At 37.9% G+C, this 27,429-nt stretch overlaps 2 protein-coding genes across 2 annotated transcripts in view; one reads left to right on the top strand and one right to left on the bottom strand.

Moving 5' to 3' along the window:
• LOC139723632 (prenylcysteine oxidase 1-like) overlaps positions 1-13,564 on the bottom strand; it is a 33,489-nt gene extending 19,925 nt beyond the window's left edge. The window contains exon 1 of the mRNA XM_071634859.1: positions 13,526-13,564. Coding sequence (XP_071490960.1) covers positions 13,526-13,564 — 39 coding nt within the window. The remainder of the gene's footprint in view (positions 1-13,525) is intronic.
• Positions 13,565-13,966: 402 nt separating this feature from the next.
• The window catches only part of LOC139723631 (jerky protein homolog-like), a 121,610-nt gene continuing 108,147 nt past the window's right edge, over positions 13,967-27,429 (top strand). The window contains exon 1 of the mRNA XM_071634858.1: positions 13,967-15,337. Within this exon, the coding sequence (XP_071490959.1) occupies positions 13,967-15,337 (1,371 nt within the window). The remainder of the gene's footprint in view (positions 15,338-27,429) is intronic.

The following is a 27,429-nucleotide window of genomic DNA, read 5'->3' as shown; positions in this document are numbered from 1 at the left end:
ATTATATATTTCTTTAGAGTATTCTTGTAAATATTCAAGGTCAGTGCATTCTAAGAAAGGGAATAACCTGACAACAGTTTAAAAGACAGAATAAATAGTTATCATTATCTATGAAATTAAACATTTTCACATATATTTTGCAAAAGAAAAAATGCTAATCTTCATTTCATGGAGTGGCTTCATGCTCACCCTCGGCTAAAAACAGGGAGTTGATTACTTTCTGGATTAAAATGGAAAGATGTTTCTAGAGCCGTGGTGTTTAGCAATTCTAATGGGGGGGGGGGGGGAGATTCAATGTGACCCGTCTCAAATTTTATATGGTTTAAACATACATGACATATTATAGGAGTCTCATTATTATGCCTCCGCCCTGAATGGTGCCGGAGGCATATGTTTTCAGGTTGCCTGTCTGTCTCCCGGTCTGTACGGATGTATCTACAGAAAAATTGATGGGCTTTCATCAAACCTGGTTCAGGGATACTACATGATGCTGATGATCTTATTGGCTTTTGGACTATATCTGCTAAAAGTCAAAGAAAATTTGAAAATAACTTTTTTGCTACTTCTCTAGTCAGGGAAATCGGTGTACTCGTGTGTACTGGTTGGTTGGCGCATTCAGTTGGATACAGCAAGGTTTCATCCTCTGCTTTCACAGGAAAGCCGACTCCTAACTTCTTGTTCTCGTAGTCAAGGTATATCTGCTCCTCTGCTTCAGCAACCTGCAGCTTGGTCTCATAGCTAATCTCATCTTACGCTGCATAAGTCGAAACTCCTCGAGCTCTAGTTTTTGATGCGTTTCTATAGCAGCTGCTTCAGCTGCCAAATAGTATGCCCTTCAGGCCATCACTCTCAGAAGAACTGGCATGGCTTCCACACTGACTCAACGAGGAACCAGGATTGACATCCTGAACATCTTCCATCTCCAGCTCTGGCATCCTATATGGCTCACCAGTCTCTCGAGGTTAACCTGCATCACTCATCCTGAAGACCATTATTGAACTTGATGCATAGCGAACTCGATGATAAATAATCAATCAAACACAGGTCCCTTTGGCCCAGTATGAGAACAAGCTAACACCATGCATCAGCATGGATCAGCAAGGTTCAACCTGTAATTGAATAAAACAAAGTTCAACATACAATCAATATTGGAATAGGCCTACATGTATCTACCTGCTAAAGTATGGGATCAAGTGGTTGTACTTCTGAAGTGATTTACCGTTTACATTACATACCTTGTTTGTGTGACTTATTTTATGTCATGTCTAGCACATGCAACTTCTCCAGTGGATATTATCTAAATTCACATATCGTGTATCATTGCTTATGCTCTGTGACTATGGCATTGCTAATTTATAACACACATTCTAGTTTCATTGATAGACAACAAGGAGTTAAGGCCAACCTAAATTTTCTGACTTCAATCTTCATACATGTCTTAAATTCTCCTAAATGAACCAGGAACACTATTTTTCTTCATTAGGCACATCATACATGCATACATCGTTCTTTCTGTCAACTTCACAGAAACCAATATCCAACTGAGCCTCAACTCGGCTCAAACGTAATAATTCCCATTAACGAAAATGATGCGACTATATCCGGTCACCTATTTACGTACATACCTTGGTAACTGCGTCCAGCAGCCCCATACGCATAGCGTAATTACGCTATGCGTATGGGGCTGTTGGTCGTAGTTAGTACCTTGGTTGAGGCTTTCCGTATTACCGTGCACTTTCATTGACTTATTCGCTATGCTTTACTGTAGGTATGATCGCACTTCTGACATGTTAGTACACATGTACCTCGATACAACTCTTTCGCATCAGTTTTCACCACTCAGCATTCTATGAGCATAATTCACACATATCATCATCGATTACTGTGAAATATTTTCAACGGAATTACAGTACAATTATCTACTCACAACGTTTGGCTCATCAAAAAGATTAATTCATCACCCCAACCTCACGGTCGTCTGTCCATTCCAAACGAGGAACTTCAGTAGTATGCACGTACGTATACCGCGCGACCTACGGCGTGGCGTGCGCATGCAATTTTAGCTTTGCCATTGACCAAGTGCTCAACGGTCCACGCGTGCACGCAAAATACGTGTACTTGTACTCGTTTGCTTTCTCTCTATGATAACGTCATTGAAATGATATTCTTGATCCCGGTGCGAGAAGAAAAAACAAATGTTTAATTCAAGTAGTAATTTTTTGAGTACAGTATTACTGATGACACTGTTACTCTTTAACAACGTGTAGTTATATTTTCAAATAAAAATATACGATAATTTCCAAAAATAGTGTGGCATTTTAAGCAAACACCATTCAACACCCACATGTCAGCTTTCGGGAAAGACTATGGAATGGTTCCAAATTCGAACCCTTAAGACTTGGCTCCCTTTAGGGTTCGGATTTGCACCCCTACATCCATCCCGAACCCTATAAGGTGCCACGTAGTTAGATTTGCTCGTAGGGTGAAAATAAGAACCCTAAAAGAACCCTAATTTCTCTGTGTGTACGTGGAGCAGATACCAATATGTAATAAGCCTACACGTCAGGTCCTATGTGAGCAGTTCTTTTCATAATCATGTATTGTTGTTTCTGTTTGGTATTATGTATCAACAAACACCTTCGAAAACCTACTTATTCGTTCACCATTAATCATAGTTAACTTTGCAAATGAGAAATAAGGAAATCATCAAGAAAGAAAGCAGAGATAAAATAAAAAGAAAAGTGAAAGCATGGGGAATGAAGTTTGCATTTCCAGATAAAATTGTGGATTTCACCATACAAGCAGTAGATACCTTACCGATCAGAAATAAAAGAAAGACAATAAAAATGATGAAATCACTTTCCTTCGCTGCATCAGTGGCCACCATCTGGGATTTCAAAGTGAAAAACCACAGAGGACCTTCCTCATCTTGGGATGTAAAACAGTCAGCATAGGCAAAAATTGAGCAAATAAAAGTCCACAAAAAAGAGTTACAAGCCAGCAAAACCGTTACATTGTTTATGTAACAATACAGTGTTAGGTGTTGAATTACTCTGGGGATGCTACCTGCCATGTAAAGTAAAAATCTTTTCAAGAAGATGTAAAAAAATATGAACATTACACCGCCCTCCTCTTTCCCTCCCCCCCCCCCCCCGCATCCGACATAGCAAATAAAAAGAAATCATTCATACATTCACCTTCTATAATATAGCATTGCATCAGCTCTGTGACTTCTGGTTCTGGAGAAGATTTGGGTGTATTTTGTTCAAACAGTCCCGTATGTTGAGGTCTTTGGATTTGGTGCCCCTTCAAACAAAGTGGGATTCCTTTACCCAGGGATGCTATCTCCCAAATTTAAGTTTAGTGGAGATGTGTATGTCATAATTATATTTTTCAAGAACATAATGGAAATGTGAAAATTCCACCTCCCCCTACCATGGACACGCCTGGGTACCGCCATAATCTAACATGAAGCTTCTAACTTAACTATACTATTTGCCTAACTCTATCATTTGGTTCTTATTATTGAAGAAGGTATACAAAAAAATCCATAATTTCTTATGTAATTATTTGCACATTAATTTTGGTAATGCAATATATTTTGATAATAGAATTATTGTGCACATTCATTCTTTTTTTCCTTTAAATCATGTACAAAGTAATCTGATATTTTCTGAGATTTCGCTGAACGCGGAAAATGATTTTGATTCATAATAGCAAAATATGTTGAAGAAAAATTAATAAATCTTACAAACAAAATAAGTTTCAAGTTTCAATTTTTCAAGTTTCAAGTTTCTTTATTTCACCAAAGCATGGAACATATTAAAAAACAATACATACATCAATATTCGGATACGATTACAAACATATCAATAATACAGTGAAAAGGAAAAAAAATACAACAGAAATAGATTGACAATAACGCATACATAGGTTTAACAGATATGCTATGGAAGGTAGCAGCCAGAAAGGAAATGTCCCTTATTTTTAGCTGACCTAAAATCATTCATTCAATTTCAATTACATGTATCTATGGTGTGTTCAATTGAAGTAAAATGTAGGAACAGGACAAGACAAGACAAGACAAAACAAAACACACAATGACAACAAAATACGGGATGTCTCGAATCATAAATCATAAAGAATAAGAAATACATCATTTACGAAAAATATCATAATTGTTCTATTTATCGTTGATTTTGCTCTTTTTCTTCATTTTGTTCTTTTTCTTTTAATGTATCAAACCTATAGCTCATGTCTGCATCCCCCTTCCTATTATATTCTGAAGTACAGGCATCTTGTCCTAATATTGTCCGTGCTCGTATGTCTCGAGATGTGGTGAGCTGCGTTGCATAGTAACTATTTTCATTCCTTAGTTATTTGTGCAAAAAAAGAAGAAGTTTGTTTCCTTTCTTTTCCTCTCTCCAGTTGCCCTCTAATCTATTTCTTTAGAAAGGTTATACTCTGAGGAGTACATGTCAAGCTATTGCTTTCTAGTGAACTCCTACGTTCTTCAGTACGTGTTATTAATCTGTAATAGTTTGACATGAATTTTGTTATTTCGTTGGTGACAAGGTAAGGTCCTTTGCCTTTAAGTAGTTTGTATTCTTTAAAGATTTCATTTATATCATGTTGAAGAACAAGTGAATTCAATTGAATTGAATTGAAATGAACGTGCTTGATGATGACAAATGTATTATTTCTCATGATATACCGCTAGTTTGCAGGCACACACCCTTGTTGGTCGTAAATGAGTCTGCACCACAGGACCACTAACACTGAGCCTCTCTCCCATGGGAGATTGGCACAACGAAATGTGTGCTCGACCGCTGCATACGCATCGCTCTGACACATTTTCAGAAGCCTAGGCATCGAGTTACACTTTAAGACCGGGTTACACTTTAAGACCGTAACATGCGTTCCCGTACGCGTGTTTTTTTTAGACAGCGCAGATTGGGGACCCTAAAAATCTATTGGGGACCCTATCCCAGGGTACCCTAAACCTAACCCTAATCTTAATCCTAACCCTAACCATCAAACCCTAACCCTAACCCTAACCCTAACCCCAACCCTAACCCCAACCCTTACCCTATTACCCTAACCCTAACCCTAACCCTAACCAAAAACCCTAACCCAACGTTTTTCCCATAGGTTTAACACGCGCCATGCCCCAATCTGTGCCGTCTTAAAAAAAACAAACAAACAAAAAACAAAAAAACGCTTCCCGTACGCTGCACACCTGTCTGCAACTGTCCCGTACATACGCCCACTCTCGTGTAAATGATCACTTACCTATTCTAACTTTGGCGGGATTTTCATTTTCTTGCTTCCTGTGTTGCACCGATGGCGGAACGACAGAACAGATAATTGCTATGGCAACCAAAGTTGCGAGTAGTGTACGTCTTGGCGTGATCATGGTTACAGTTAATTACAACTTTTTCGAGAGAGCGAGAGCCTTCACCTTCAACTGCGTGCTGCGAATCGCCGTGATACTGCCACTTTTCAGTCATCCGGCCCGGATGCATGATCCGCGCGCGGTATACTACGGTCCGCGCGTCGAGATCCCAAGCATCGCAGAGATAATTACAGTTAATTCGCATAAGTCGATCTTCTAGTCGGGACTGAGCAAAACACATCGACTTAGGCGAGTTTCGACTTGTGCGTAAGTCGAAAAAAAATCGACTTACAGTTACACCACGCGTACACATGTATAATGTACATGTATTGTATGTTGTCTACTCTGGAGCCGAGAGCTGGAGCGGTGAGCTGGAGCGGTGTGCCCGATATTTGCCCTTCAGCAAGACACTTTATCCACATTGTATTTTACAGTTATTCATTTCCAAAATTAAGAGCAAACATCTGACATTTATTCTAGCATCTTATGGAGCTGATTGTTACCGCTGTTCATTTCCAAAACTGAAGGCAAACATCCGGCTTTTTTTTTTTTTTTTTTTTTTTTTGGGTGGCCCGGCGTGCGTTTTTGGTGACCCCGGTCGCGTAGTAACCATTCGCGAAATCGTGATTCGATTCGCGAAAAGACTCCGCTAAGTATATATGGCATAGATCGCCGGCAGGGGCTACGTCATCCTTTCACCAGGTCTGGGTAACGGAAACCAAGATCTCGCGTGAGTTCTTGCGTTACCTATCCTTAATGTCAACGAAACATCGTTAATTTGCGCTTGGGATCGTTACTCATCGTTACTACAAACGTTAATTTTCCCGATCGTTAGTTTGCGTTAATAACGATTCAGATGAAACCGCTTGCGTTAATGAAACGTTAATGTTTATTGACGCAAAGTTTCTTTTGGTAATACTGTATGTAAACAAAAACTGGCGTCTCGTGATTTTGACAGTGATTTATTACACAATAAAATCTTATTCGACTTAGGCACAGTGAATTCAATGGTTTTTCAGTGAAAGTGTTCTTGGAATTTCATCGACTTAGGCGAGTATTCGACTAAAAAAATTCGACTTGTGAGTGAATTAATACACGTAAGTCAATGGGGGAAAATCGGGACTTTTTAAAATCTTCGACTTGCGCAATTATTCGACATATGCGACGTCGACTTAGGCGAGTTTAACTGTATATCAGTCATCGTCAGTGAAGGACAAACCCTCGCCCTCGTTTTATTTACTTGATTATTTGTTTGTTTGTTTGTTTGTTTGTTTCTGTTTTGCTAACTTTATACCTATTTACCGGTAAATGAATAGTTAAAAATCATTAAAATGTTACATTATGTATTACGTGGTAAAGGGATTTCCTTCCGTTTTATTCTAGATATACACAAACAAATAATTTTGATGTCTTTCTCGTAGAAAAAAAAAGTGCTTGCAAAAGTAATACTTTTTTTTTGGGGGGGGGGCGATTTGAGCTGAGTTGAGGGATTGATGAAAGGTTTGGGATGGAGGGGCCGCCGGAGGATTTTGTTTTTTGCTTTTGTATTATCATTTCACCAAATTTTACATGAACATGAAGATTAGGCCCTATATTGATTTCCTTGATAGACGTTGCATCTGATAGACATAAAATGCTCTACATCGACGGAAATAAGCAGTGAATTGATTTTTTTTTTTCAGTAGTAGCCATGATAAAAGAAATCATAGGCGTAGGCCTACATGCTCGAGCAGGATTCGAACCTACGACCTCCGTGCAGGGCCTGGCGTCATCTCCACTAGACCACCGACCTTCGCGAGTGACAGCAAGAGCGTTGGTTCTAATTCTATTAAAGCACGCAGCGGGTATACTGCGTATAATTACTATACTGTTTACAGTAGGCTAGTATTCAAATTCATGAAATTCTTCAGTCGAGATGTTTTCACGAATTTGGATTTAGACGTTGTTTTATACACTGTTTTTTGAAATAGCTTGTCGAGTTGTTTTGGAAATCATTTTTTTATATTGCAAATTGATTTGTAAATCCTTCACATAAGCAGGTGCGGCGAAACGGGGGGGGGGGGTGGGGTAGTACATAGTACTACATTATAATAAACCTTGAATGATGTATATAGGGGACGGGTATATGGCCTTTTTTCTTTCTTTTTCTTTCATTTCTTTTTTTTTTTTTGGCAGCTGAAGAAGAAGTGGAATAAGATAGAACCCGGAACGAAGTGGCAACATAATAGATATAAAATGCCTCCGATCCGTCTATACTTTTGAAAACGTGGCGCGGGCGGCCAGCATAGGCCTAAGGCTTATTGCATGCATCCATATGAAGAAAAAAAAAGAAACCCAACGTATGGAACAATGTATTAGCTCGTGTTGTTCTTTGATGTGTAATGACGGTAACATAAAGCTAAAAAAATCTCACAAATTCACTTGTTCACTTGCCTTCCCTTCCCTTCCTCTTCCCACTCACATGTTTTTAAAGGACTATTCAATCACAGTGTGTTAAACCGCTGCAACCTTTGTACCTTAAAATAATGGGGGGATGATTTGGATAAATCTATCTGCGGATTCACTAAATCATAACAATGATAGTCGGGATGAACACAGCATAAATGCCCATAGGTTCAAGTGACCTGGGGGTGTTTCATAAAGCTGTCCGTAAAGTCACGAACAACTTACCAGCGAGTGGTGATCAGTTCTGATGTGCTATACTTACCGGAATTTCACTAATTCAGCACAAAACAGATCACCAGTCCCCCGTTCGTGGTAATTTAAAGCCCCAGTCACATAATGCTCTGCGTCCGGCGTTACGTCCAAAAAAAGTCTTTTTTTTCCGCAGACCCCCGCGGATCCTTTGCCGTCACCAGAAATTTGTACAAAACATGCGGGCAAAAAATGCGGGCGATACGGACAGATATGACCAGATGCGAATACTTGCGTCCACTTGCGGATATTCTTACGAATTGGCACATAATAGTTTTGAACACTTGCGGAGAGTTGCGCATTTTTTCGGATAGTTACGGATAGTTACAGATTGTTATGAATAATTATGGACAATTTGGTTTTCTCTTACGATCCCTGCTAAGTCAGTGTATTATGACAGCAAGGTTATCACATTTTGGACTGCCTTACATTGTACACTGGGGAAAACTGAAATTGAATTACGTACAAGTTGTGAAAAAATCGTAATCCTTTAATTTACTTTACAATAATAAAAGATATATGAAATTTTGAACTTGAAGTTTGAATTTTGTTTGTGCAACTCAAATATGAATAAACGTCATAAATGTAAAGAATGTATGTGACCGTGCATCACAAAACGAACCAAAAGTCGCACACACTAGTTTTGTGTGAGGACTGAAAATAGGTGAAAATTGAATGGGGCAACCGAGCCGATCTTGACTTGGCTACCCTGGGTAAATAAGACCTTATCATTATTATTATTGTTATTATTATTATTATTATCATTATTATCATTATTATTATTTTTATTGTTATTGATATTATTATTATTATTATTATTATTATTATTATTATTATTATTATTATTATAGGTTTTCCCGGTCAATTTCATACTTTTGTCATTCAAGTTCCTATTCCGAGCATTCGATTTCACGCATTCTACGCTCGCAGCACTGAATCAGCAATCAAATTCAAAATCCGGTCATTCGAATTCACTATCCGAGCATTCAAATTCACTCTCGGAGCATTCAAATTCACTATCGGAGCATTCAAATTCACTATCGGAACATTCAAATTCACTATCGGAGCATCCAAATTTAAGAGAGGAGCACGCATTTCATCAATGAGCATTCAAATTCATGTCAAGCTGGCAACGGAATTTCGTCGGTCATTCAAATTCGTGAACAGGCAACCATGTTCCAAATAAATGCATTCAATTTAAAAGAAGTCCTGCGAATTAGTTTTGGGCCGTGCATGCATGTGTTTCTCATTTGGCTTTGAATATATTGGGATTTATGATGATTATTTATTTTACAGTAGAGGTCCACCTTTTAATTGACAATTCTGAACTCGCGCTTAGCAAATATGAATATACAGGCACATGTCCCTGGGATTGGACATAAAATGGAGGTCCCACATGTAAAAGAGTCACAAATCATGCACATAAAGATCCTACTTCATTTATTCATCGCAAAGAGCAAAACATCTAACTGGACCCCATATGGAAGACCAGCTTCTGCAGCTGAATATGGGTTATCCAGCCATCTTCTTTGATGGAAAATGAAACAAATAAACACAAATTAGGCACTGTATAGGCCTACAGACATGACAGACGAGCATTATACGGAGGGTTGGTTGACACTTTCGAGGAAGAAAAACACAATTTCGACTATTTTGAAACTGATACATGAGCATTTTATATGTGTTGTTTGTTGTGTATTGCTGTCTTATTGATCTAATTTTGCGGGACTCTGTGAGGTCATTGTGTGTCAGTTTGTCTTAAATTGATGAATTGTCATTATGAGGTTGGTGTTGGGGCGTTGCAGTATCATCAAGAAATATGATAACTAGTCGTTGTGTTGTTTGGATGCACTGCTGATTGGACATTGCAATTTGAAATTTATTGAGATGAATAACAAAGAAAACATGAACAGAGAACAGTGTGGAACATGTAAACAATCCTAATTACACTATATGCAAGCATTCATTGGTTGTGTTGGCCCTTTTTCCTATCGTAAAAGTCTCCTCAAGTATTTTCCTAGTTAAATTGATTGCACGAAGTAGGAACTTGATCGCCTAAAAATGAATTTGAACGCTCCAAACAAGCTCATTGGGACTATCACGTGACTATCGCATGAATTTGAATGCACGAGTAGGAAAGTCGGTGCTCGCATTTTGAAATTGAATGCTCAATCGTGAATTTGATTTCACGAAAACGAAATAGAACGCTCATAAATGAAATTGATCGCTTGGATTCTGAATTTGAATGCCCCAATATTTTCGCGTGAGTGCGCTGCGTGAATTTGAATGCACATTAATGAATTTAAGTGACAAAAATATGAAATTGACCGGGAAAACCTATATTATTATCATCATCATCATTATTAGTAGTATCAATTTCAGTTTAATCTGATAATGCCTTCATTGTTGTTACTCTGGTGGTTTCCATCCTGTTTTTTGTCCCATTCATCGCACAGCCAGCACGGCTTAATAAAGATTAAGCGCTTGAATAGACACTGTCCTTCAGAGCCTCTTTTCTCAGTTTACACTTTTTCTGAGTGTGTGCATTCTTTCCAATATTTAGATAGGTTAGGAGAGTCCATTTGATTTGAGTAATACATCATTTTAAAGCTTAAAGTCTGCTCTTTCAGAACATGCTCCCAACTAAGGTTTCATGTGTAGCAACTTTTTGTGTGTTTTGTGGTGCAGGGTCACATATAACATCACTATACCACAAATAATATACAATATAGATCGAAAATTTAAACATTAGAGTAAGAAAATATCAATTGCAGTCATGGAATAGACAAACTGTGGTTACGCTATCGTTGTTCAGCGATATTCATGACTTACTGGGTTATGTTAAGGAGATATTTATGATAAAGAAATGCTTATTAGATTTACAGGAAAAAAGACATCAAAACCTTCAAACACTCCTCCCACACCCAAGTACAATATCAAGTCATCTCTTAGTAATGTATTTTCTGTTTGCATTTCTTGTATGCATGTCATTTTGTAATGCGCAGTAGAGTATATCATTATAGTAGCTGCGCAATATGAATGTCCTTTATTGTTATCATTATTATTGTTATTATTATTAGTATTATTATTATTATTATTATCAAAAAAATGTAATACACACTCGATGGAGCGTAAAGTGCATGGGTAAGACTATAGAGAAATACCAAATTCGTTCTCATTTTATATAGTTGCCCCTGTCCCTCACCTTTCCCGGCCAGAAAAGTTAATAAAATGCTGTCACCCCATCCCCTACCCAAAATATTGCTTTTTTCGAAAAATATACATTCGAAGAGTACAAGAAAAAAAGTTCAGCACCAAGAGTCAACCGATGTCAAGAGTATACATGGTATATCGGTGCCACTTAAAATGACCATTAATTGTGGGAGAAATTTCATAATTTGACCATGCAGTTCTGCCTCTCCACAGCTCCGACTGTGTTGTCGCATTCCTTCAGGTAAAGGCGCTACAGCTTGGCAACAGGAGTAGTGTGCCTTCCCACGAGTCTCTGTGTGTCCCATGCGAGTGGAAAACGGAAAACGTCGAAGGACGGTAATTGTCCGCAACATCCGTAGCTGTCCGTAAATATCCGTCGGCGGACGAAACTGTTGTAATACGTTAACTTGCGGTTAATTTCGGATACTTATGGTGGACGTAAGCGAACGCAAATGGACGGTAGGTATTTTTTTTTTTTGCGGATGGTCTGCGACCAAGCCACGGGTAGTTACGTTCAGTTACGGGTAGTTACGTTTGGTTACGGTTACTTGCGTAAGTTTGCGTCCGTGGCGTCCCTCTGCGAAATTTTGAACATTTCAAAATTTCGCAGGTTCGGCGACGTCATTTTGCGTTTCTTTACGGATGAGTTACGGACAGTTACGTCTACATACGTCCCTGCGGATGCCTGCGTCCACGCTGCGTCCCCCTGCGTCCACTCATTCGTATCTATCCGCGGCGGACGTAATCCATCGTAATGCCCCAGTCACACAGTGCTTTACGTCCACCGTAAGTATCCGAAATTAACCGCAAGTTAACGTATCACAACAGTTTCGTCCGCTTACGGATATTTACGGACAGCTACGGATGTTGCGGACAATTACGTCCTTCGACGTTTTCCGTTTTCCACTCGCATGGGAACACAGAGACTCGAGGGAAGGCACACTACTCCTGTTGCCAAGCTGCAGCGCCTTTACCTGAAGGAATGCTTCAACACAGTCGGAGCGGTGGAGAGGCAGAACTGCATGGTCAAATTATGAAATTTCTCCCACAATTAATGGTCATTTTAAGTGGCACCCATATACTATGTATACTCATGACATCGGTTGACTCTTGGTGCTGAACTTTTTTTCTTGTACTCTTCGAATGTATATTTTTCAAAAAAAAAAAGAAGCAATATTTTGGGTAGGGGATGGGATGACAGCATTTTATTAACTTTTCTGGCCGGGGAAGGTGTGGGACATGGGCAACTATATAAAATGAGAACGAATTTAGTATTTCTCTATAATCTTATCCATGCACTTTACGCTCCATCGATGTGTATTAAATTTTTTTTGACACTACTACTACTACTACTACTAATAATAATAATAATAAAGGACATTCATATTGCGCAGCTACTATAATAATATACTCTACTGCGCATTACAAAATGACATGCATACAAGAAATTCAAACAGAAAATACATTACTTCAAGAGATGACTTGATATTGGACTTGGGTGTGGGAGGGGTGTTTGAAGGTTTTGATGTCTTTTTTTTCTGTAAATTTTATAAGCATTGCTTTATCATAAATATCTCCTTAACATAACCCAGTAAGTCATGAATATCGCTGAACAAAGACAGCGTAACCACAGTTTGTCTATTCCATGACTGCAAGTAATATTTTCTTACTCTAATGTTTAACTTTTCGATCTATATTGTATTTTATTTGTGGTATAGTGATGTTAAATGTGACCTTGCACCACAAAACACACAAAAAGTCGCCACACATAACAATTTTAGTTGGGAGCATGTTCTGAAAGAGCAGACTTTAAGCTTTAAAATGATGTATTACTCAAATCAAATGGACTCTCCTAACCTATCTAAATATTGGAAAGAATGCACACACTCAGAAAAAGTGTAAACTGAGAAAAGAGGCTCTGAAGTACAGTGTCTATTCAAGCGCTTAATCTTTATCAAGCCGTGCTGGTTGTGCGATGAATGGGACAAAAAACAGGATGGAAACCACCGGAGTAACAACAATGAGGGGATTATCAGATTAAACTGAAATTAATAATAATAATAATAATAATAATAATAATAATAATAATAATAATGATAATAATAATAATGATAATAATAATAATAATAATAATAATAATGATAATGATAATAATAATGATAATAATTAGGGGAGAGCGGGGCAATAACGGACGTGGGGTAATAACGGACACTAGTACTTCACCATCTTGCCGGTAGGTGGCGTGATCCAGACTCCGCCCATATTTCGCTAGACGAATAACGTAGACATGTGCAAAGTGTCAGCTCCACTCGTCCTTTATTGGCGAAATTATCACAATTAACGGTAAGTAAACCCATCAAAATAAGATATTAAGCATTATATAATCGATCATAAGTATATATTGTTATCGATAATGAGTGATGACCCTATGTTCGAAAGATTTGGTGTGGATTGGGATTGTTGTCAATGAGATGTGAGCAAATATTTCCGTGATTGTTTTAGTGTAGCCAGGGATTATTAGTCGAACGTCACTTGGGGCAATGACGGACATATGTCCGTTATTACCCCAATATGTCCGCTATTACCCCCTAATTTTTTTCTCTTGAAGTTTTCTCAATCAAATCATTTCATGTGATGATTAAAATACCTATTACTGTTTTTCAGATGGTGAGAAAGTATAAAGCCACAGGGAAGAGAAAGTCGTGGACGTCCCAGGATCTTCGAGCCGCATTACGGCAAATCGAACTAGGAGAATCCGTGCGCCGAGTGGCTGAGCGATCGGGCATCCCAAAGTCCACACTCCATGATGCAAAAAGTGGGAAAAACAAGCATGCAAGACGACAGCAAGATGAATGTCACCTCGGAAAGTACAGCGTTTTTACGGCCGAACAAGAAGCAGAGCTTGCAAATTATGCAATGGAGGTTTGCCGTTCATTCTTTGGACTCTGTCCCGAGCAAATACGACACATGGCGTATGAATACGCCGAAAGAAACAAAATCAAACACCCTTTCAATCCTGTGACGAAGTTGGCTGGGAAGGATTGGTTTGCGGGGTTCCTTCGTCGAAACGCACAGCTTGCTTTGAGAACCCCAGAAGCCACTAGTTTTGCCAGGGCAATTGGGTTCAATAAAACAGCAGTTGGGAGGTTTTTTGACAATGTCAACTCTGTTCTGAGTGAGAACAACATCAGCCCTTCGCGGATCTATAATGTCGATGAGACTGGACTGTCAACATCGCCCAACATAGCAAAATCTGACAAAGTTGTGGCTGGAAAGGGACAAAAACAAGTCGGAAAGCTGACCAGTGCAGAAAAGGGGCAAACTATAACGGCGGTTGGCTGCATCAGTGCATGTGGCACATATGTTCCACCCATGTTGATATTTCCGAGGAAGAATTACACTGAAGCACTCATGAATGGATGTCCTCCGGGATCTACAGGGAAGGCCTCTGAATCGGGTTGGATCAACAGTGAGCTATTTGTCGATTGGTTGAAACATTTCATTTCGTTTGTTGGTGCTACTCCAGAGAATAAAGTCCTCCTCATCCTCGACAACCATACTTCTCATGCTACACTGGGTGCATGGAAAACCTGCCGCGACAATGGTGTCGTGATGGTCTCGATACCTCCACACACATCACACAAACTGCAGCCCCTTGATCGAACAGTATATGGCCCCCTAAAAAATGCGTTTGCCAGACAGAGCTCCAACTTCGTAAAAACATTCAAACGCAGGATCACTCCATACGATGTTGCAAACATATTCAACAAGGCATACTCCAAGATTGCGACTGTAGACAAAGCAGTCTCTGGATTCCGATGCACTGGCATATGGCCAATAAACCCTGATGTCTTTGATGATGAAGAGTATGCACCGGCAGATACACTTATGCCTCCAGAACCTCTGCCCGTGAATACGGCTCCTCAGGTCACAGCTCCTTCCGGGACGAATGACGTTACTCCGGTCACAGCTCCTTCCGGGACAAATGACGTTACTCCAGTCACGACTCCTTCAGGGACAGACAAAGCTGCTCCGGTTACAACTCCTTCGGGAACAGACGAAGCTGCTGCAGTCACGACTCCTTCAGGGACAGACACAACTGCTCCAGTCACGACTCCTTCAGGGACAGACGAAACTGCTCCAGTCACGACTCCTTCAGGGACAGGCGAAACTGCTCCAGTCACGACTCCTTCAGGGACAGACGATACTGCTCCAATCATGACTCCTTCAGGGACAGACGAAGCTCCCTCAAGGATGAATCTGCATGCAAATGAAGCTGCAAACCTCAATGCTACCCCACCTGATCTCCACCAGAATGAAGAGGATACAGAATCAGATTGTTCTGTAGGCGAAGGTACAGCTGAAGTCAGCATGGATACCAGTGATGATAGTCAATCCTTTTACGAGCTCTTTCCTTTGCCTAAAGGGCAAGGGAAACCATCGAGTAGGCCAAGAAAGCGTAAGGCGGGACAATCCGAAATCATCACATCCACGCCAGTTAAAATAGTTCTCATGGCAAAACAATCAAGAAAGGACAAAGTACAACAAAAGAAACAAAATCAGGCTAAGTCAAACAAACAAAAAGGAAAGATACGCCACCAGACAAACAAACAAACTGTGAAGAAACAAAAGGCGAGCGTCAAAAAAGCTGGAAAGAAGAACATGAAACCAGCAAAAAGATGGTTCTGCATCTTCTGCAAAGAGGAGTATCTTGACCCCCCTACGGAGGATTGGATTCGATGTGTCCGCTGCAACAATTGGGCCCATGAGCATTGTACAGACTACGGGTCAGGTGCAGGTTCTGGTGGATATGTTTGTGACTTATGTCGCTGATCAATCCACTCGGTACTGTTTCGGAAGAAATTTAGATCAAAATAAGTAAATCTAATTACTTTCCGGCTCTGCTGAGATGCAATGTGAACATTGATTGAGTATGTCCAGTACAGAACGATATGATTTCATAATTTCAGTTGTATTTCGAGGCAAATAACTAATTATGTGCTCACCTCTCATTCATTATTTATGAACTGCATGCATAATTAGACATATTTTTTTAATAATCAGTTTGACTGTTAGGCCTATTCGTCATTAAAGGTAGTGGATCTCATTTGCAGCCCCCCAAAAAATGATACTGAATAAATATCCTGGTAGGAAGAAGCAAACACCATTTAGAAACTCACCTGAGAAAATCAGAACTGGAAACTAACTCTAAGTTGAATTATTATCAATAAATGTGATTTTTTAATCAGTATGAGTTATACTTTAATTGTCTCCCATTGCGCGTGTGTTAAAATCAGTAAAAAACTACTTCAGATTTTTATATCGCATTTAAATGTTTTACAACCTACAACTTTGAAAATTCATACATTTTATCAGAATAGTACTTTCTTCATTCATGCCAAATTTCAAGATGTTTAGAGCTGGCTTGCAAATGAGATCCACTACCTTTAACAAGCCTTAAAATTTATGCTTTTAAAATAATTGTTGTCATTTTCAAACTTATCATTTATCCTATCCACAAATTCGAGGTAGGAGGGGGTGGGTGGTTACATCCCCAAATTAGGTGTATGAAGTTGAATTTGTTATTGTGTTGGGTTGTTTAAAGTTGTATTTTACCTTTCCGATACTATTCGTAATGTAGTTCAGCAATTTTATATCAGTTGCTTACACTTGAAATATGAATAAGAGTAAAATAGTGTAGAAAAGTGTGGAATTTTACAACTACGGCCGAATAGTTCATAATGTTTAAAACAAGCGAAATATTTGCATATAGTGTTCCCGACCCATTTTCAGAATTTCTATCATCTTGAAATGACTGTAGCCTGTAGGTGTACTGAAATTAAAAAATTTTAGGAGTCGTCTCATAATTAAGTGTACAAAATAATGTAGTTTGAATTTAAAATGATTTTGAGATGAAAAAAAAAATGCCCGTCTTGACCATTACACAAACTAAAAGAATGAGTCAGAGACTTGGAGATGGAGGAGTGGGGGGGGGGGGGCAGTGGCGTAGAAAGAGGGGGGGGGGGAGGCGTGTCCCTTTTTCTCCCACCCCATTATTGATCATTACGTCGGAAAAAATAATTTAAGACCTGCAGCCGTGTTACGTTCTACTTAGTCGGTAATTTTGCCAGTTCATAAATAATATGCCACCCCCTCCCCTATGGAATTCCTAGCTACGCCACTGTGGTTGGGTTTCTTAGATATAAGTTACACACATTAGAATAGTACTTGTATTTTACCATTTTTGAGTTCAGATGTGGATTAAATGCAGTTATCAACAGCTAAAAACAATACAAGGGTAAGCGTCCGTTATTCCCCTTTGTGTCCGCTATTCCCCTCATAGCTGTCCGTTATTCCCCAAAGAGGATGGGGTAATAGCGGACAATGGCAATTTCTTTCAACAAAGGTAACTCAAAATTAAATGAGCAGTTTCATCGGTTGTACATGTCACACCATGCGTATACCTAATATGTATATCCCACAAAAGAATAAAGAGTGAGGGCCCTTTTGTTGGCTCAGAATGGGAATTTTAAAAATTTGTCCGTTATTGCCCCGCTCTCCCATATTATAAAGCCTTATTTACCCAGGTTAGCCAAGTTAAGATCAGCTCGGTTGACCCATTTCACCTATTTTCAGTCCTCACACAAAATCAGTGTGTGCGACTTTTTGTTCGTTTCGTGATGCACGGTCACATACATTCTTTACATTTATGACGTTTATTCATATTTGAGTTGCAAAAACAAAATTCAAACTTCAAGTTCAAAATTTCATATTTCTTTTATTATTGTAAAGTGAATTAAAGGATTACGAATTTTTTTCACAACTTGTACGTAACTCAATTTCAGTTTTCCCCAGTGTACAATGTAAGACAGTCCAAAATGTGATAACCTTGCTGTCATAATACACTGACTTAGCAGGGATCGTAAGAGAAAACCAAATTGTCCATAGTTATTCATAGCAATCTGTAACTATCCGTAACTATCCGAAATATGCGCAACCCTCCGCAAGTGTTCAGAACTATTATGTGCCAATTCGTAAGAATATCCGCATGTTTTGTACAAATTTCTGGTGACGGCAAAGGATCCGCGGGGGTCCGTGGAAAAAATGACTTTTTTGGACGTAACGCCGGACGCAGAGCATTATGTGACTGGGGCTTAAAGCACTGTGTGGCTGGGGCATTACGAACAGTTTTACGGAACACCCCAGCTCTGAAAGAACATAAGAGCGACACACTTATTTATGTTGTACATTAGGGGGAAAAGACAATGAAAGGGGGGAATAAAGTCAAAAATATTCAACCAAAACAAGATGAGAGCTTGTGTGACTTCTGATTCCTTTAAAATATTTCTACGGATTCTATACTGATCGGATCCCCTGTGGAAGAGCATTCCAGACAGATAGACAGACAAACAGACAGGGCTGCAGAAATTCACTCATTTTTTTTTCATTCATTTTTTTTTTTTTTTTTTTGGTATCAGTTCCGGCCAAAGCATACAATATGACATTGTATATACACAAGTCAGTACAAAGTAACTTTTACATGTCCAAATGAAATTTTAATACACGTCATTTGTTTACATGAAACAAAAAACATATTTTGGTAGAAGAAGTACAAGGACAAAATGTGACTGAATCATAACAAAGAAAAGGTCGGAAATGGAGGGGACTGCTAAAAAGCCAAGCATGTAGAATGCAGTCCCCTCGGAGTCGCAATATAATAGTAATACACGAGACATTTTAACATAATCCACAGGAACCAGAACAGAAAACGAGTACGCACTCAAACTCACACACATACAGTAACACAGCAGCTCTCTTACATACACGTGGAAAGGATAAAAAGGAGATAGAAAGGGACAGGAAGACAGAGGGAAGGGCAAAGGAGGAGAGTATTGGGGGTCGATACCAGGACACATGAGACCTTCGTCTTACCGAGAAGTTGTCTTCATTTATGAATGATATAACATGATGGTTATGAAATAAAGTAAACAAAATAAAGGCGTTAACAGCAAGAGAAATCAGTTAGGAGCTTTCAAAATGCAAATCCCCAGTAAAATAAGAATTAATAAGCATTTTCTTTAATTTCAAAGCAAAAGTGTTGAAACTTAGAGATTCTTTTATACTGCTGCCAAGGGAATTCCAGAGTTTAGGTCCAGCGAAGGAGAATATAGACTTTGCAAAAATTGTCCTAAACAGTGGTAAATGGAATTCATTGGTTTGTCTAGTGGGGTATGAATGTATGGTTTTATTTTGGATAAACATAGAATCAAACACCAAAGGAAGGGAGTGATTTATTAATTTGTACATAAACTGACCTAAATTCAAACAATATATATCCTTAATTTTTAAAATATTATTTTGATGAAACAGGTCATTAGTATGACATCTCCACGATTCTCTACAAATAATACGAAGAGCTTTTTTCTGCAATAATAATATTCTTTTCAAATATGAGGAGTAAGTGATGCCCCAGGCGAGAATGCCATAGTTCAGATAGGGTAAGATCAAAGATGAATATAACATTAACAAAACATGTTTCGGAAAATAGAATTTAACTTTATTGATAACACCCACATTTCTAGAAATTGTGCGGCAAATTGAATCGATATGCAAATTCCAGGTGAGCTTATTATCAAGAATAAAACCTAAAAATCTAATTGAAGAAACTTCTTCTATGGCTATATTGTCCAAATAAAATAATATTCTGAGATAACTTTTCTAAAGAATTACTGAAAAGCATACATTTAGTTTTTTGAAGATTAATTGACAATTTGTTAGCTGTAGTCCAATGAAGTAACTTTTTTTATCTCGATGTTCATAGTATCGATCAAATACACTGGATCAGAGCTAGAAAGGAACACATTTGTATCATCAGCAAATAATAAAAAGGAAAGAATATTTGATGAATTTATGATATCATTGATGTAAAGAACAAATAAAAGTGGACCAAGTAAACTTCCTTGCGGTACACCACAAGTGATATCATGCATAGCAGATTTGTGACCATTAATATAAACAAATTGTTTGCGATTGGTAAGGTAACTCCTGAACCACTCCAAGGCCATGCCACGAATACCATAATGAGATAATTTGTAAAGGAGTATTTTGTGGTCAATGGTATCGAAGGCCTTTGAGAAGTCCAGGAACACATCTATAGTATGATGATAATTATCAATGGCTTTGGAGACTTTGTCTAGGAAAGTAAGAACTACATGGGATGTGTTGCGTTGTTGCCGGAAACCAAATTGATTATTTGAAATAATCTTATGCTTATTGAGAAAATCCAAGAGTCTAAAATGTACAACTTTTTCTAATAATTTAGAGATAATGGATAACAAAGATATTGGTCTATAATTACTGATGTCTTCCCTATTCCCTTTCTTAAAAATTGGAATAATCTTAGATACTTTCATTTCCTCGGGGACAACACCATTACTTAAAGACAAATTAAACACATGAACCAAAGGATCAACAATACAGTTTATAATGTGTTTTAAAAGAACATTATCAATATTATCATAACAAACAGTTTTTTTTACCCTTTAAATTCTGAACTATATCAATTAGTTCGTTCCTGTGAGTGGGAGCAAAAAAACAGGAGCTAGAATTGGGCGTATGTAAAAAATCGACAAATATTTTTTGGGACTTGGGAATCTTTCTAGCAAAACTATTTCCTATTTGTGAAAAAAATATTGATTAAAAACATCAGCTATAGACCTTGGGTGAACAATAGTAAGATCATTTTGTTTCATTGTAGTAATACGGGATGTTGGTTTGTTTCTATTAACGGCGGAATCAATAACTTTCAAAGTATTTTGGATATCATGTTTAAAATGATATATCTGGTCACTGAAATATTTTCGCTTTGCACAACGCAAAATTTGAGTGAGAACATTCTTATATGAAATATATTTTAATGACGAGATTCCTCAGTGTGTTTAATTTTATCAGCATAATACAAATTATTTTTTTTTCGATTAATTGACCGCAGCAAAGACTTCGATATCCACTGAAGTCTCGGGAATCTTTTATAATTGCTATTATTTTTCTTAACTAAAGGAACATTTATACTCGTCTAATAGTGAATTCAGTTTTCTCATGAATAAATCATAAGCATTATTTGGGTCCTCAGCATCATATACCTCAGACCAATCTACTTCATTAAAGGGGTCTAGGGCAATTACCCCCTGGGCAATTACCCCGCACCCTTTCCCTGGCCCTAATCCTAATCCTAATCCTGAACCTAACCCTAACCCTATTCCAAGCTCCTAACCCTAAACCTAACCCTAACCCTAATCTTTACTCTAACCTTACCACTAACCAGTATTTGGCCGGGGAGTAATTGCCCTCTGGGGGTAATTGCCCGGATACGTCATTAAGGCCATTTTGCAACCAAGCTACATTATCGGGGGTAATTTTTCGAAAATACATTTGAGAGGAATTCAGATTACGTTTGCGATTATAAGGATGAGGAATATGGGTAAATATGGGGTAATGGTCGGACAAATCTGATAAAACAATGCCAGAAAAGGGTAAGGGGTTAATATTGCAAAATATGTTGTCAATTAGAGTTGCTGAGTGATTAGTTACTCGAGTTGGCTTTGTTACAAGGGGTAAAAAGGATGAGGACATCATAATATCTAATAAATTCTGAGCTGAGTTTAATGTCTAAAACTTAGATAAATCTATTTTAAAATCTCCCATAATATAACAATCTTTATTGTTGAAAATTTGATTTTGCAGTAATGATTGCAAATAACTAAAAAAACCTTGCATCTCAGAATTAGGGGGTCGATAAATGACTAATACAAGTATATTCCTAGAACAAGGCACGTTAACTTCAATAAAGAGTGATTCTACAGCTTCACTCATGCAGTTCAATCCACTGTGAATAATGTAATCAAGGTCTTTTTTTACGTATAGGGCAATTCCTCCGCCTTTCTTGTGCTGACGACTGTTTTCTATGAAATCATAACCGAGAAGAGAGAACGTAGGGATAGAAGTCAGACTGATCCATGTTTCACTCAGTCCAATTACAGAGAAAGATGATTTATGAATGTCATTCATAAAACACAAAAATTATCGAAATTACGATTCAAACTCCATATATTGAGTTGCATCAAGGAAAAACTTTGAGATAATTCAGTTAGATCTATGAATTGATTGATTGTAAAATATTCAGAACTAAGATATTGTTTATTATTATCTTCACCAAAAGCTACACTTTTAATATGAGAATTAAAATCATAATTTGGATGAAAACATTTACTGTCGGATTCATTCATTGCATAAGTTACCGAGCCATGATTAAACATATCAAAAAATCTTCATGGTTTAGAGAGTGAAAGGGAAAATTCACAACCTGTGACGTACTATCCATCATAAATAAATGAAATTACAACATTCGCTGATGGTAAGAACAAAGGTACATTCAAGTGTACGAGGCAAAGACCCAGAGAGAAGTGCAGAAGAAGCAGGGGCAGAAATGTAAGTGATATACGGAATGCAAGGGAGCGGCGCATCGACATTTTGAACTCACAATACAATACTAGACAAACACACGAAAAAAAATAAACGAAACAAGGAATACATGTTACATAATGGTAGGAGTAGAAGCTATGACTATAAACTATATACACACTCGACATACAAGGAACTGCCGCCACTCGCTAAAATTGATGAATGTCTGGAGGGTACAAATGCAGTGGAATACACTGGGATGTAATGTAAGCACTGTGATACAATACTCAAATCTGCGACTTACAGACCATGGAATTAACTCGGTGTTATATAATAATTGCGGAGCAGTAGTGAAACGTGGGTAGAGAGAGAGAAAAAAAAAAGAAACACAGATAACTAAAATTATCAGTGAAGACGATTTATATCCCCGGCCGGAGTGTTGCTTTAGAGTACGTGATGTCATGAGGGCAATGACGTTAATACCAAGTACACCGAATTTAACCTTCATACCTTAAATGGTCTATTTAAATACAAAGATGAGTGGTTACCATGGCAACACATTTTCGTTATGCTAACACATTGGTGTCTTGCAAAACTACACTTCTAAATCATATACATACTAAATTTGACTTGAATTGCTCGACTACTGTAGGTGACACATTATACAGACAGTCACCCTGCAGCATATTTACGTATTCAATGTCATGCCTTATGATAAAGAGTAGCAATATACATGTACAATATCATAACATACGAATTGGCTTTAGCTTGAACGATGGGTGTGAAACAATACTTTTCAACTATTCATAACTCTCATTAGGCAGTTAATTAAAAGAGGGTGGAGAAGATAAAGAACCAGTTGGTTACCTGCATTTCGCCTCAAACTATCCATGCTATCTGAATCAAAGAAATTAACTGAGTGATGTATATTATCTGCAATATTGGAATGTGGGTAGAAAGTAAAAAAAAAAAAAAAAGCAACTATCTCTACACACAGACACCGGTAAATAAAGGTACTGTAGCTGTAACTGCAGAATGCCATCTTGGAGGAAGTAGTTCAATCACAAGCATTTGGAGCAATAAAAAATGAAAATAAAAAATCAGTTATAGCCCTGACAATATAACAAGCTCACAGGTATGAAACAAATAGGCCCAATGTTTATACGATGTGCTTTAACAAGACAGTGCCGAGGGAAATTGTCGCAGTGACAGTGCGCCAGGAAAGAAGACTACCCAGGTGAGGCTATCAATCAATCAGATTATTTCGTTATAATACCAAAACATGAATTAGTAAGGAAAACATAACAACAAAAGAAAAATAACTGTCATTTATACCACAAGGTGTAAAAGAGGATAACATTGGGCGATGTAGTACAGGTCATAGATGAAAACAAGACGACATTTAAAACCTTAAAGACTTGCACGGAAAAAAAGATGTTCAATTTACGAAAGGTGATATTCAATCGATTCATAAGCTGATCGTGATTTTCATCGGGCATGTAAGAGAAAAACACGTGTTACAAATGTAGTACATATCCCCTCAAGCTGGCCGGTTAATGGCAGGGGAATAAACCGAATAATGAAAACAAAATTCTGATATTTGAAACTGTTATTGCGATGCAGATGAAATATGGAGATAACTCGTATGGTTTGTCTCTGCGTTGAGATTTTTTCTTTGGACTGTGAGTTACAAGGAAGAGCGGACATTATTTTTGCCATGACAATATTCTGAGAAAGGTTTTCGCAAATATATGAAGCTGGGGAAGATACTGCTTTACATGACTGTGTGCAGCAGAATATAAAACTTTATGCTTTTGGACAGTGGTAGCCAGTAGAAACCTTGAAAATTGGAGTAATGTTCGAAAAGCGTAAAGTTCCATAGGGACCCGGGCAGCAGAGTTTTGAGCAAGTTGTATAGTTTCACAAGTTGGTTATGAAGATATAGACAATATGCATTCCCATAATCAATACGAGACATATACCGTATGAATGAAAAACAGACTTGGAGGCTGTAACTTTATGAGAAAATTATTTTCCAATGCATAAATGTAATGTTTGATATAAAGTCATAATATAATATGTGACCGTGCACCTCAAAACGAACACAAAGTCGCACACACTGATTTTGCGTGAGGACTGAAAATAAGTGAAATGGGTCAACCTAGCCGAACTTGACTTTTTCATATTTTCTGAAAGAGCGGATCTTCTTTTACATTATGCTAACATTTGGTATCATAAAACGGGCAGGAAAGTGTGTTTTTTTAGCAGTTTATCTCGAACATTTTTGGTAGAATAGTGTGATTAGGTGTGTCTTTAGAATCCCTTTTTCATTTCTGAAAAACCTTGTCCACACTCTTCACTCTCAACTCTAATAACTTTTGAAAGGATACTGCTACTACTTTGAAAGGTGGCATTAATTATGGACAGAATGTGTAATTGAGGCATGCTTAATTTCAGATTAATCTGATAATCCCTTCATTATTGTTACTCTGGTGGTTTACTTCCTGTTTTTTGTCCCATTCATCGCACAGCCAGCATGGCTTGGTAAAGATTAAGCGCTTGAATAGACACCCATGTACTTCAGAGCCTCTTTTCTCAGTTCACACTTTTCCTGAGTTTGTGCTTTCTTTCCAATATTTAGATAAGTTACGAGAGTCCATTTAATTTGAGTTATACATCATTTTAAAGCTTAAAGTCTGCTCTTTCAGAATATGGTCTTAACTAAAAAATTCATGTCTGGCGACTTTTTGTTTGTTTTGAGGTGCAGGGTCACATTATAATATAATATATGTAATATAATATAATATAATATAATACAGGGCTCGACACTAACGGTGGCCCGGTGGCCCGGGGCCACCAAAAATGAAAGTCGGGCCATCAAATTTCAAAAAAGGGCAAATTTGGTGGCCCGCCTCGGGCCACCAAAATTTTTTGAAAAGTATGTCAATAAATTCGTAACTTTTTGCGCCAGAAATTAGCAGTTAAATTTGTTTAAAGGATGGATCAAAAGGACTGAATGAGTGCCTGAGAGTGAGTATTGCAAGTTTGTTGAAGTTTATTTATGAGTAGATATGTCGAACTTCTAATTCTTACTATCATAAAACTTAAATATTTGACTCAATAAAACAAAGGACTTTTAATGTTTTTTATTGTTTTTTCGGGACACCAAATTTTTCTCTCGGGCCACCAAAAAATTGAAATTTAGGATTTTGGTGGCCCCATCGGGCCACCAAACAAAAAAGTTAGTGTCGAGCCATGTAACAATATAATATAATATAATATAATATATTAATATAATATAATATAATATAATATAATATAATACACAACCTATAATATGTATAGGTTGTCATTGGCTTTTCAGGGTTGAATTAAACTCCAAAATACCAACTTTACTTCTTGCAGATTGTTCATCAATACGTCATATGCATAGAGATTGACTGGAGACATTGGCTGCCGAATGTTCAGAGGCGATTCTCATAAATTGGGTGTACGTCACGAGCTCACAAGTCATACAGCCTGCTAGTTATACAGCCCACTAGTTCAACACGAGTAATGGTAAAGCCCACAAGTTCGACATTAAGTAAAATAAGCCAACGAGTTATTCAGCCTATGAGTTCGACACGTATACGCATAACAGGCTCACAAGCCCGACACTAGGCAAAAGAGGCTCACGAGACCAATACTAGGCAAAAGAGACTCACGAGACCGACACTAAGTAAAGAAGGCCAACGAGACCGACAGGATGAACAGCGCCACCTATAAACCAATTATTGTATAGGGTTTTCAGATTATGGCATAAGGAAGATGAAGAGATGGAAAAGGAGAGCTGCCAGGGTGGTACCCCGTCAATTGCCCTCCTTCACCCCCCCCCCCCCCCCTCCCTTCCTTCCCGGACCGTTCAAGATCTTTGATTGTGTTTGCGTACGCGAGTATTTGTGAGAAAGAAAAAGAAGAAACAAAATTCAATTAAAGTGCATAAGATGTTTCAACATCAATTTCGAAAAATAATGCCAAAACACCTTCGTTTTCCTTTACGCAAAGCCCATACCGGTATACACCTACTTAGATTTTTAAAAAAAAATGGAAAAAAAAATAAAACGATGTGGACGTTTAGATCATTCAACTAGAAAAGTACTCAGGTCTGACATAAAGGTCACTATAAGAAAATTATTCACAAAATTGTCAATGTTGCAGTTCACGGTAAAGGTGCTGATTAAGTATATACTCACAAAAAATAATGTCATCGTCTAATAATATTATCATGGTATAAGGTTAAGAATTCAGAAAAAGAAGATGCATCTATGAAAACATCTATTCTATTTCATGAAAATGTACCGTTTTGAAAATAATAATTATTACACAGACAAGACACAAATCGAGGTGACTCGCTGCGATGTTAAACGTTTTCATCCGTCGAATTCATTCGTTATAATTACAGAGAGATGTTACACAGGTATTACTCTAAGCAGGCGGGTATAAGCAAACGGGTAGGATATCTAATAAGGCCTACCTAACTTGAGAAACGAGACAGAAAAGGGTGAAATAAAAAGAATTAGACCCAGTCTACCCTCTAGATAGAAATTAGGAAAGCCTATTAGAAATAGCACGATGGCACCTGATATTAAACCATACATCGTTCTTGTCCTCTATTATTATTATTTTTT

This window comes from Diadema antillarum, unplaced genomic scaffold (assembly GCF_040938485.1).
Source record: "Diadema antillarum isolate AM-2024a unplaced genomic scaffold, OU_Dant_1.0 scf00000196, whole genome shotgun sequence".
Classification (NCBI taxonomy): Eukaryota; Metazoa; Echinodermata; class Echinoidea; order Diadematoida; family Diadematidae; genus Diadema; species Diadema antillarum.
Note: the sequence above shows the minus strand (reverse complement) of the source record. Positions and strands in the feature narration are given on the sequence as shown.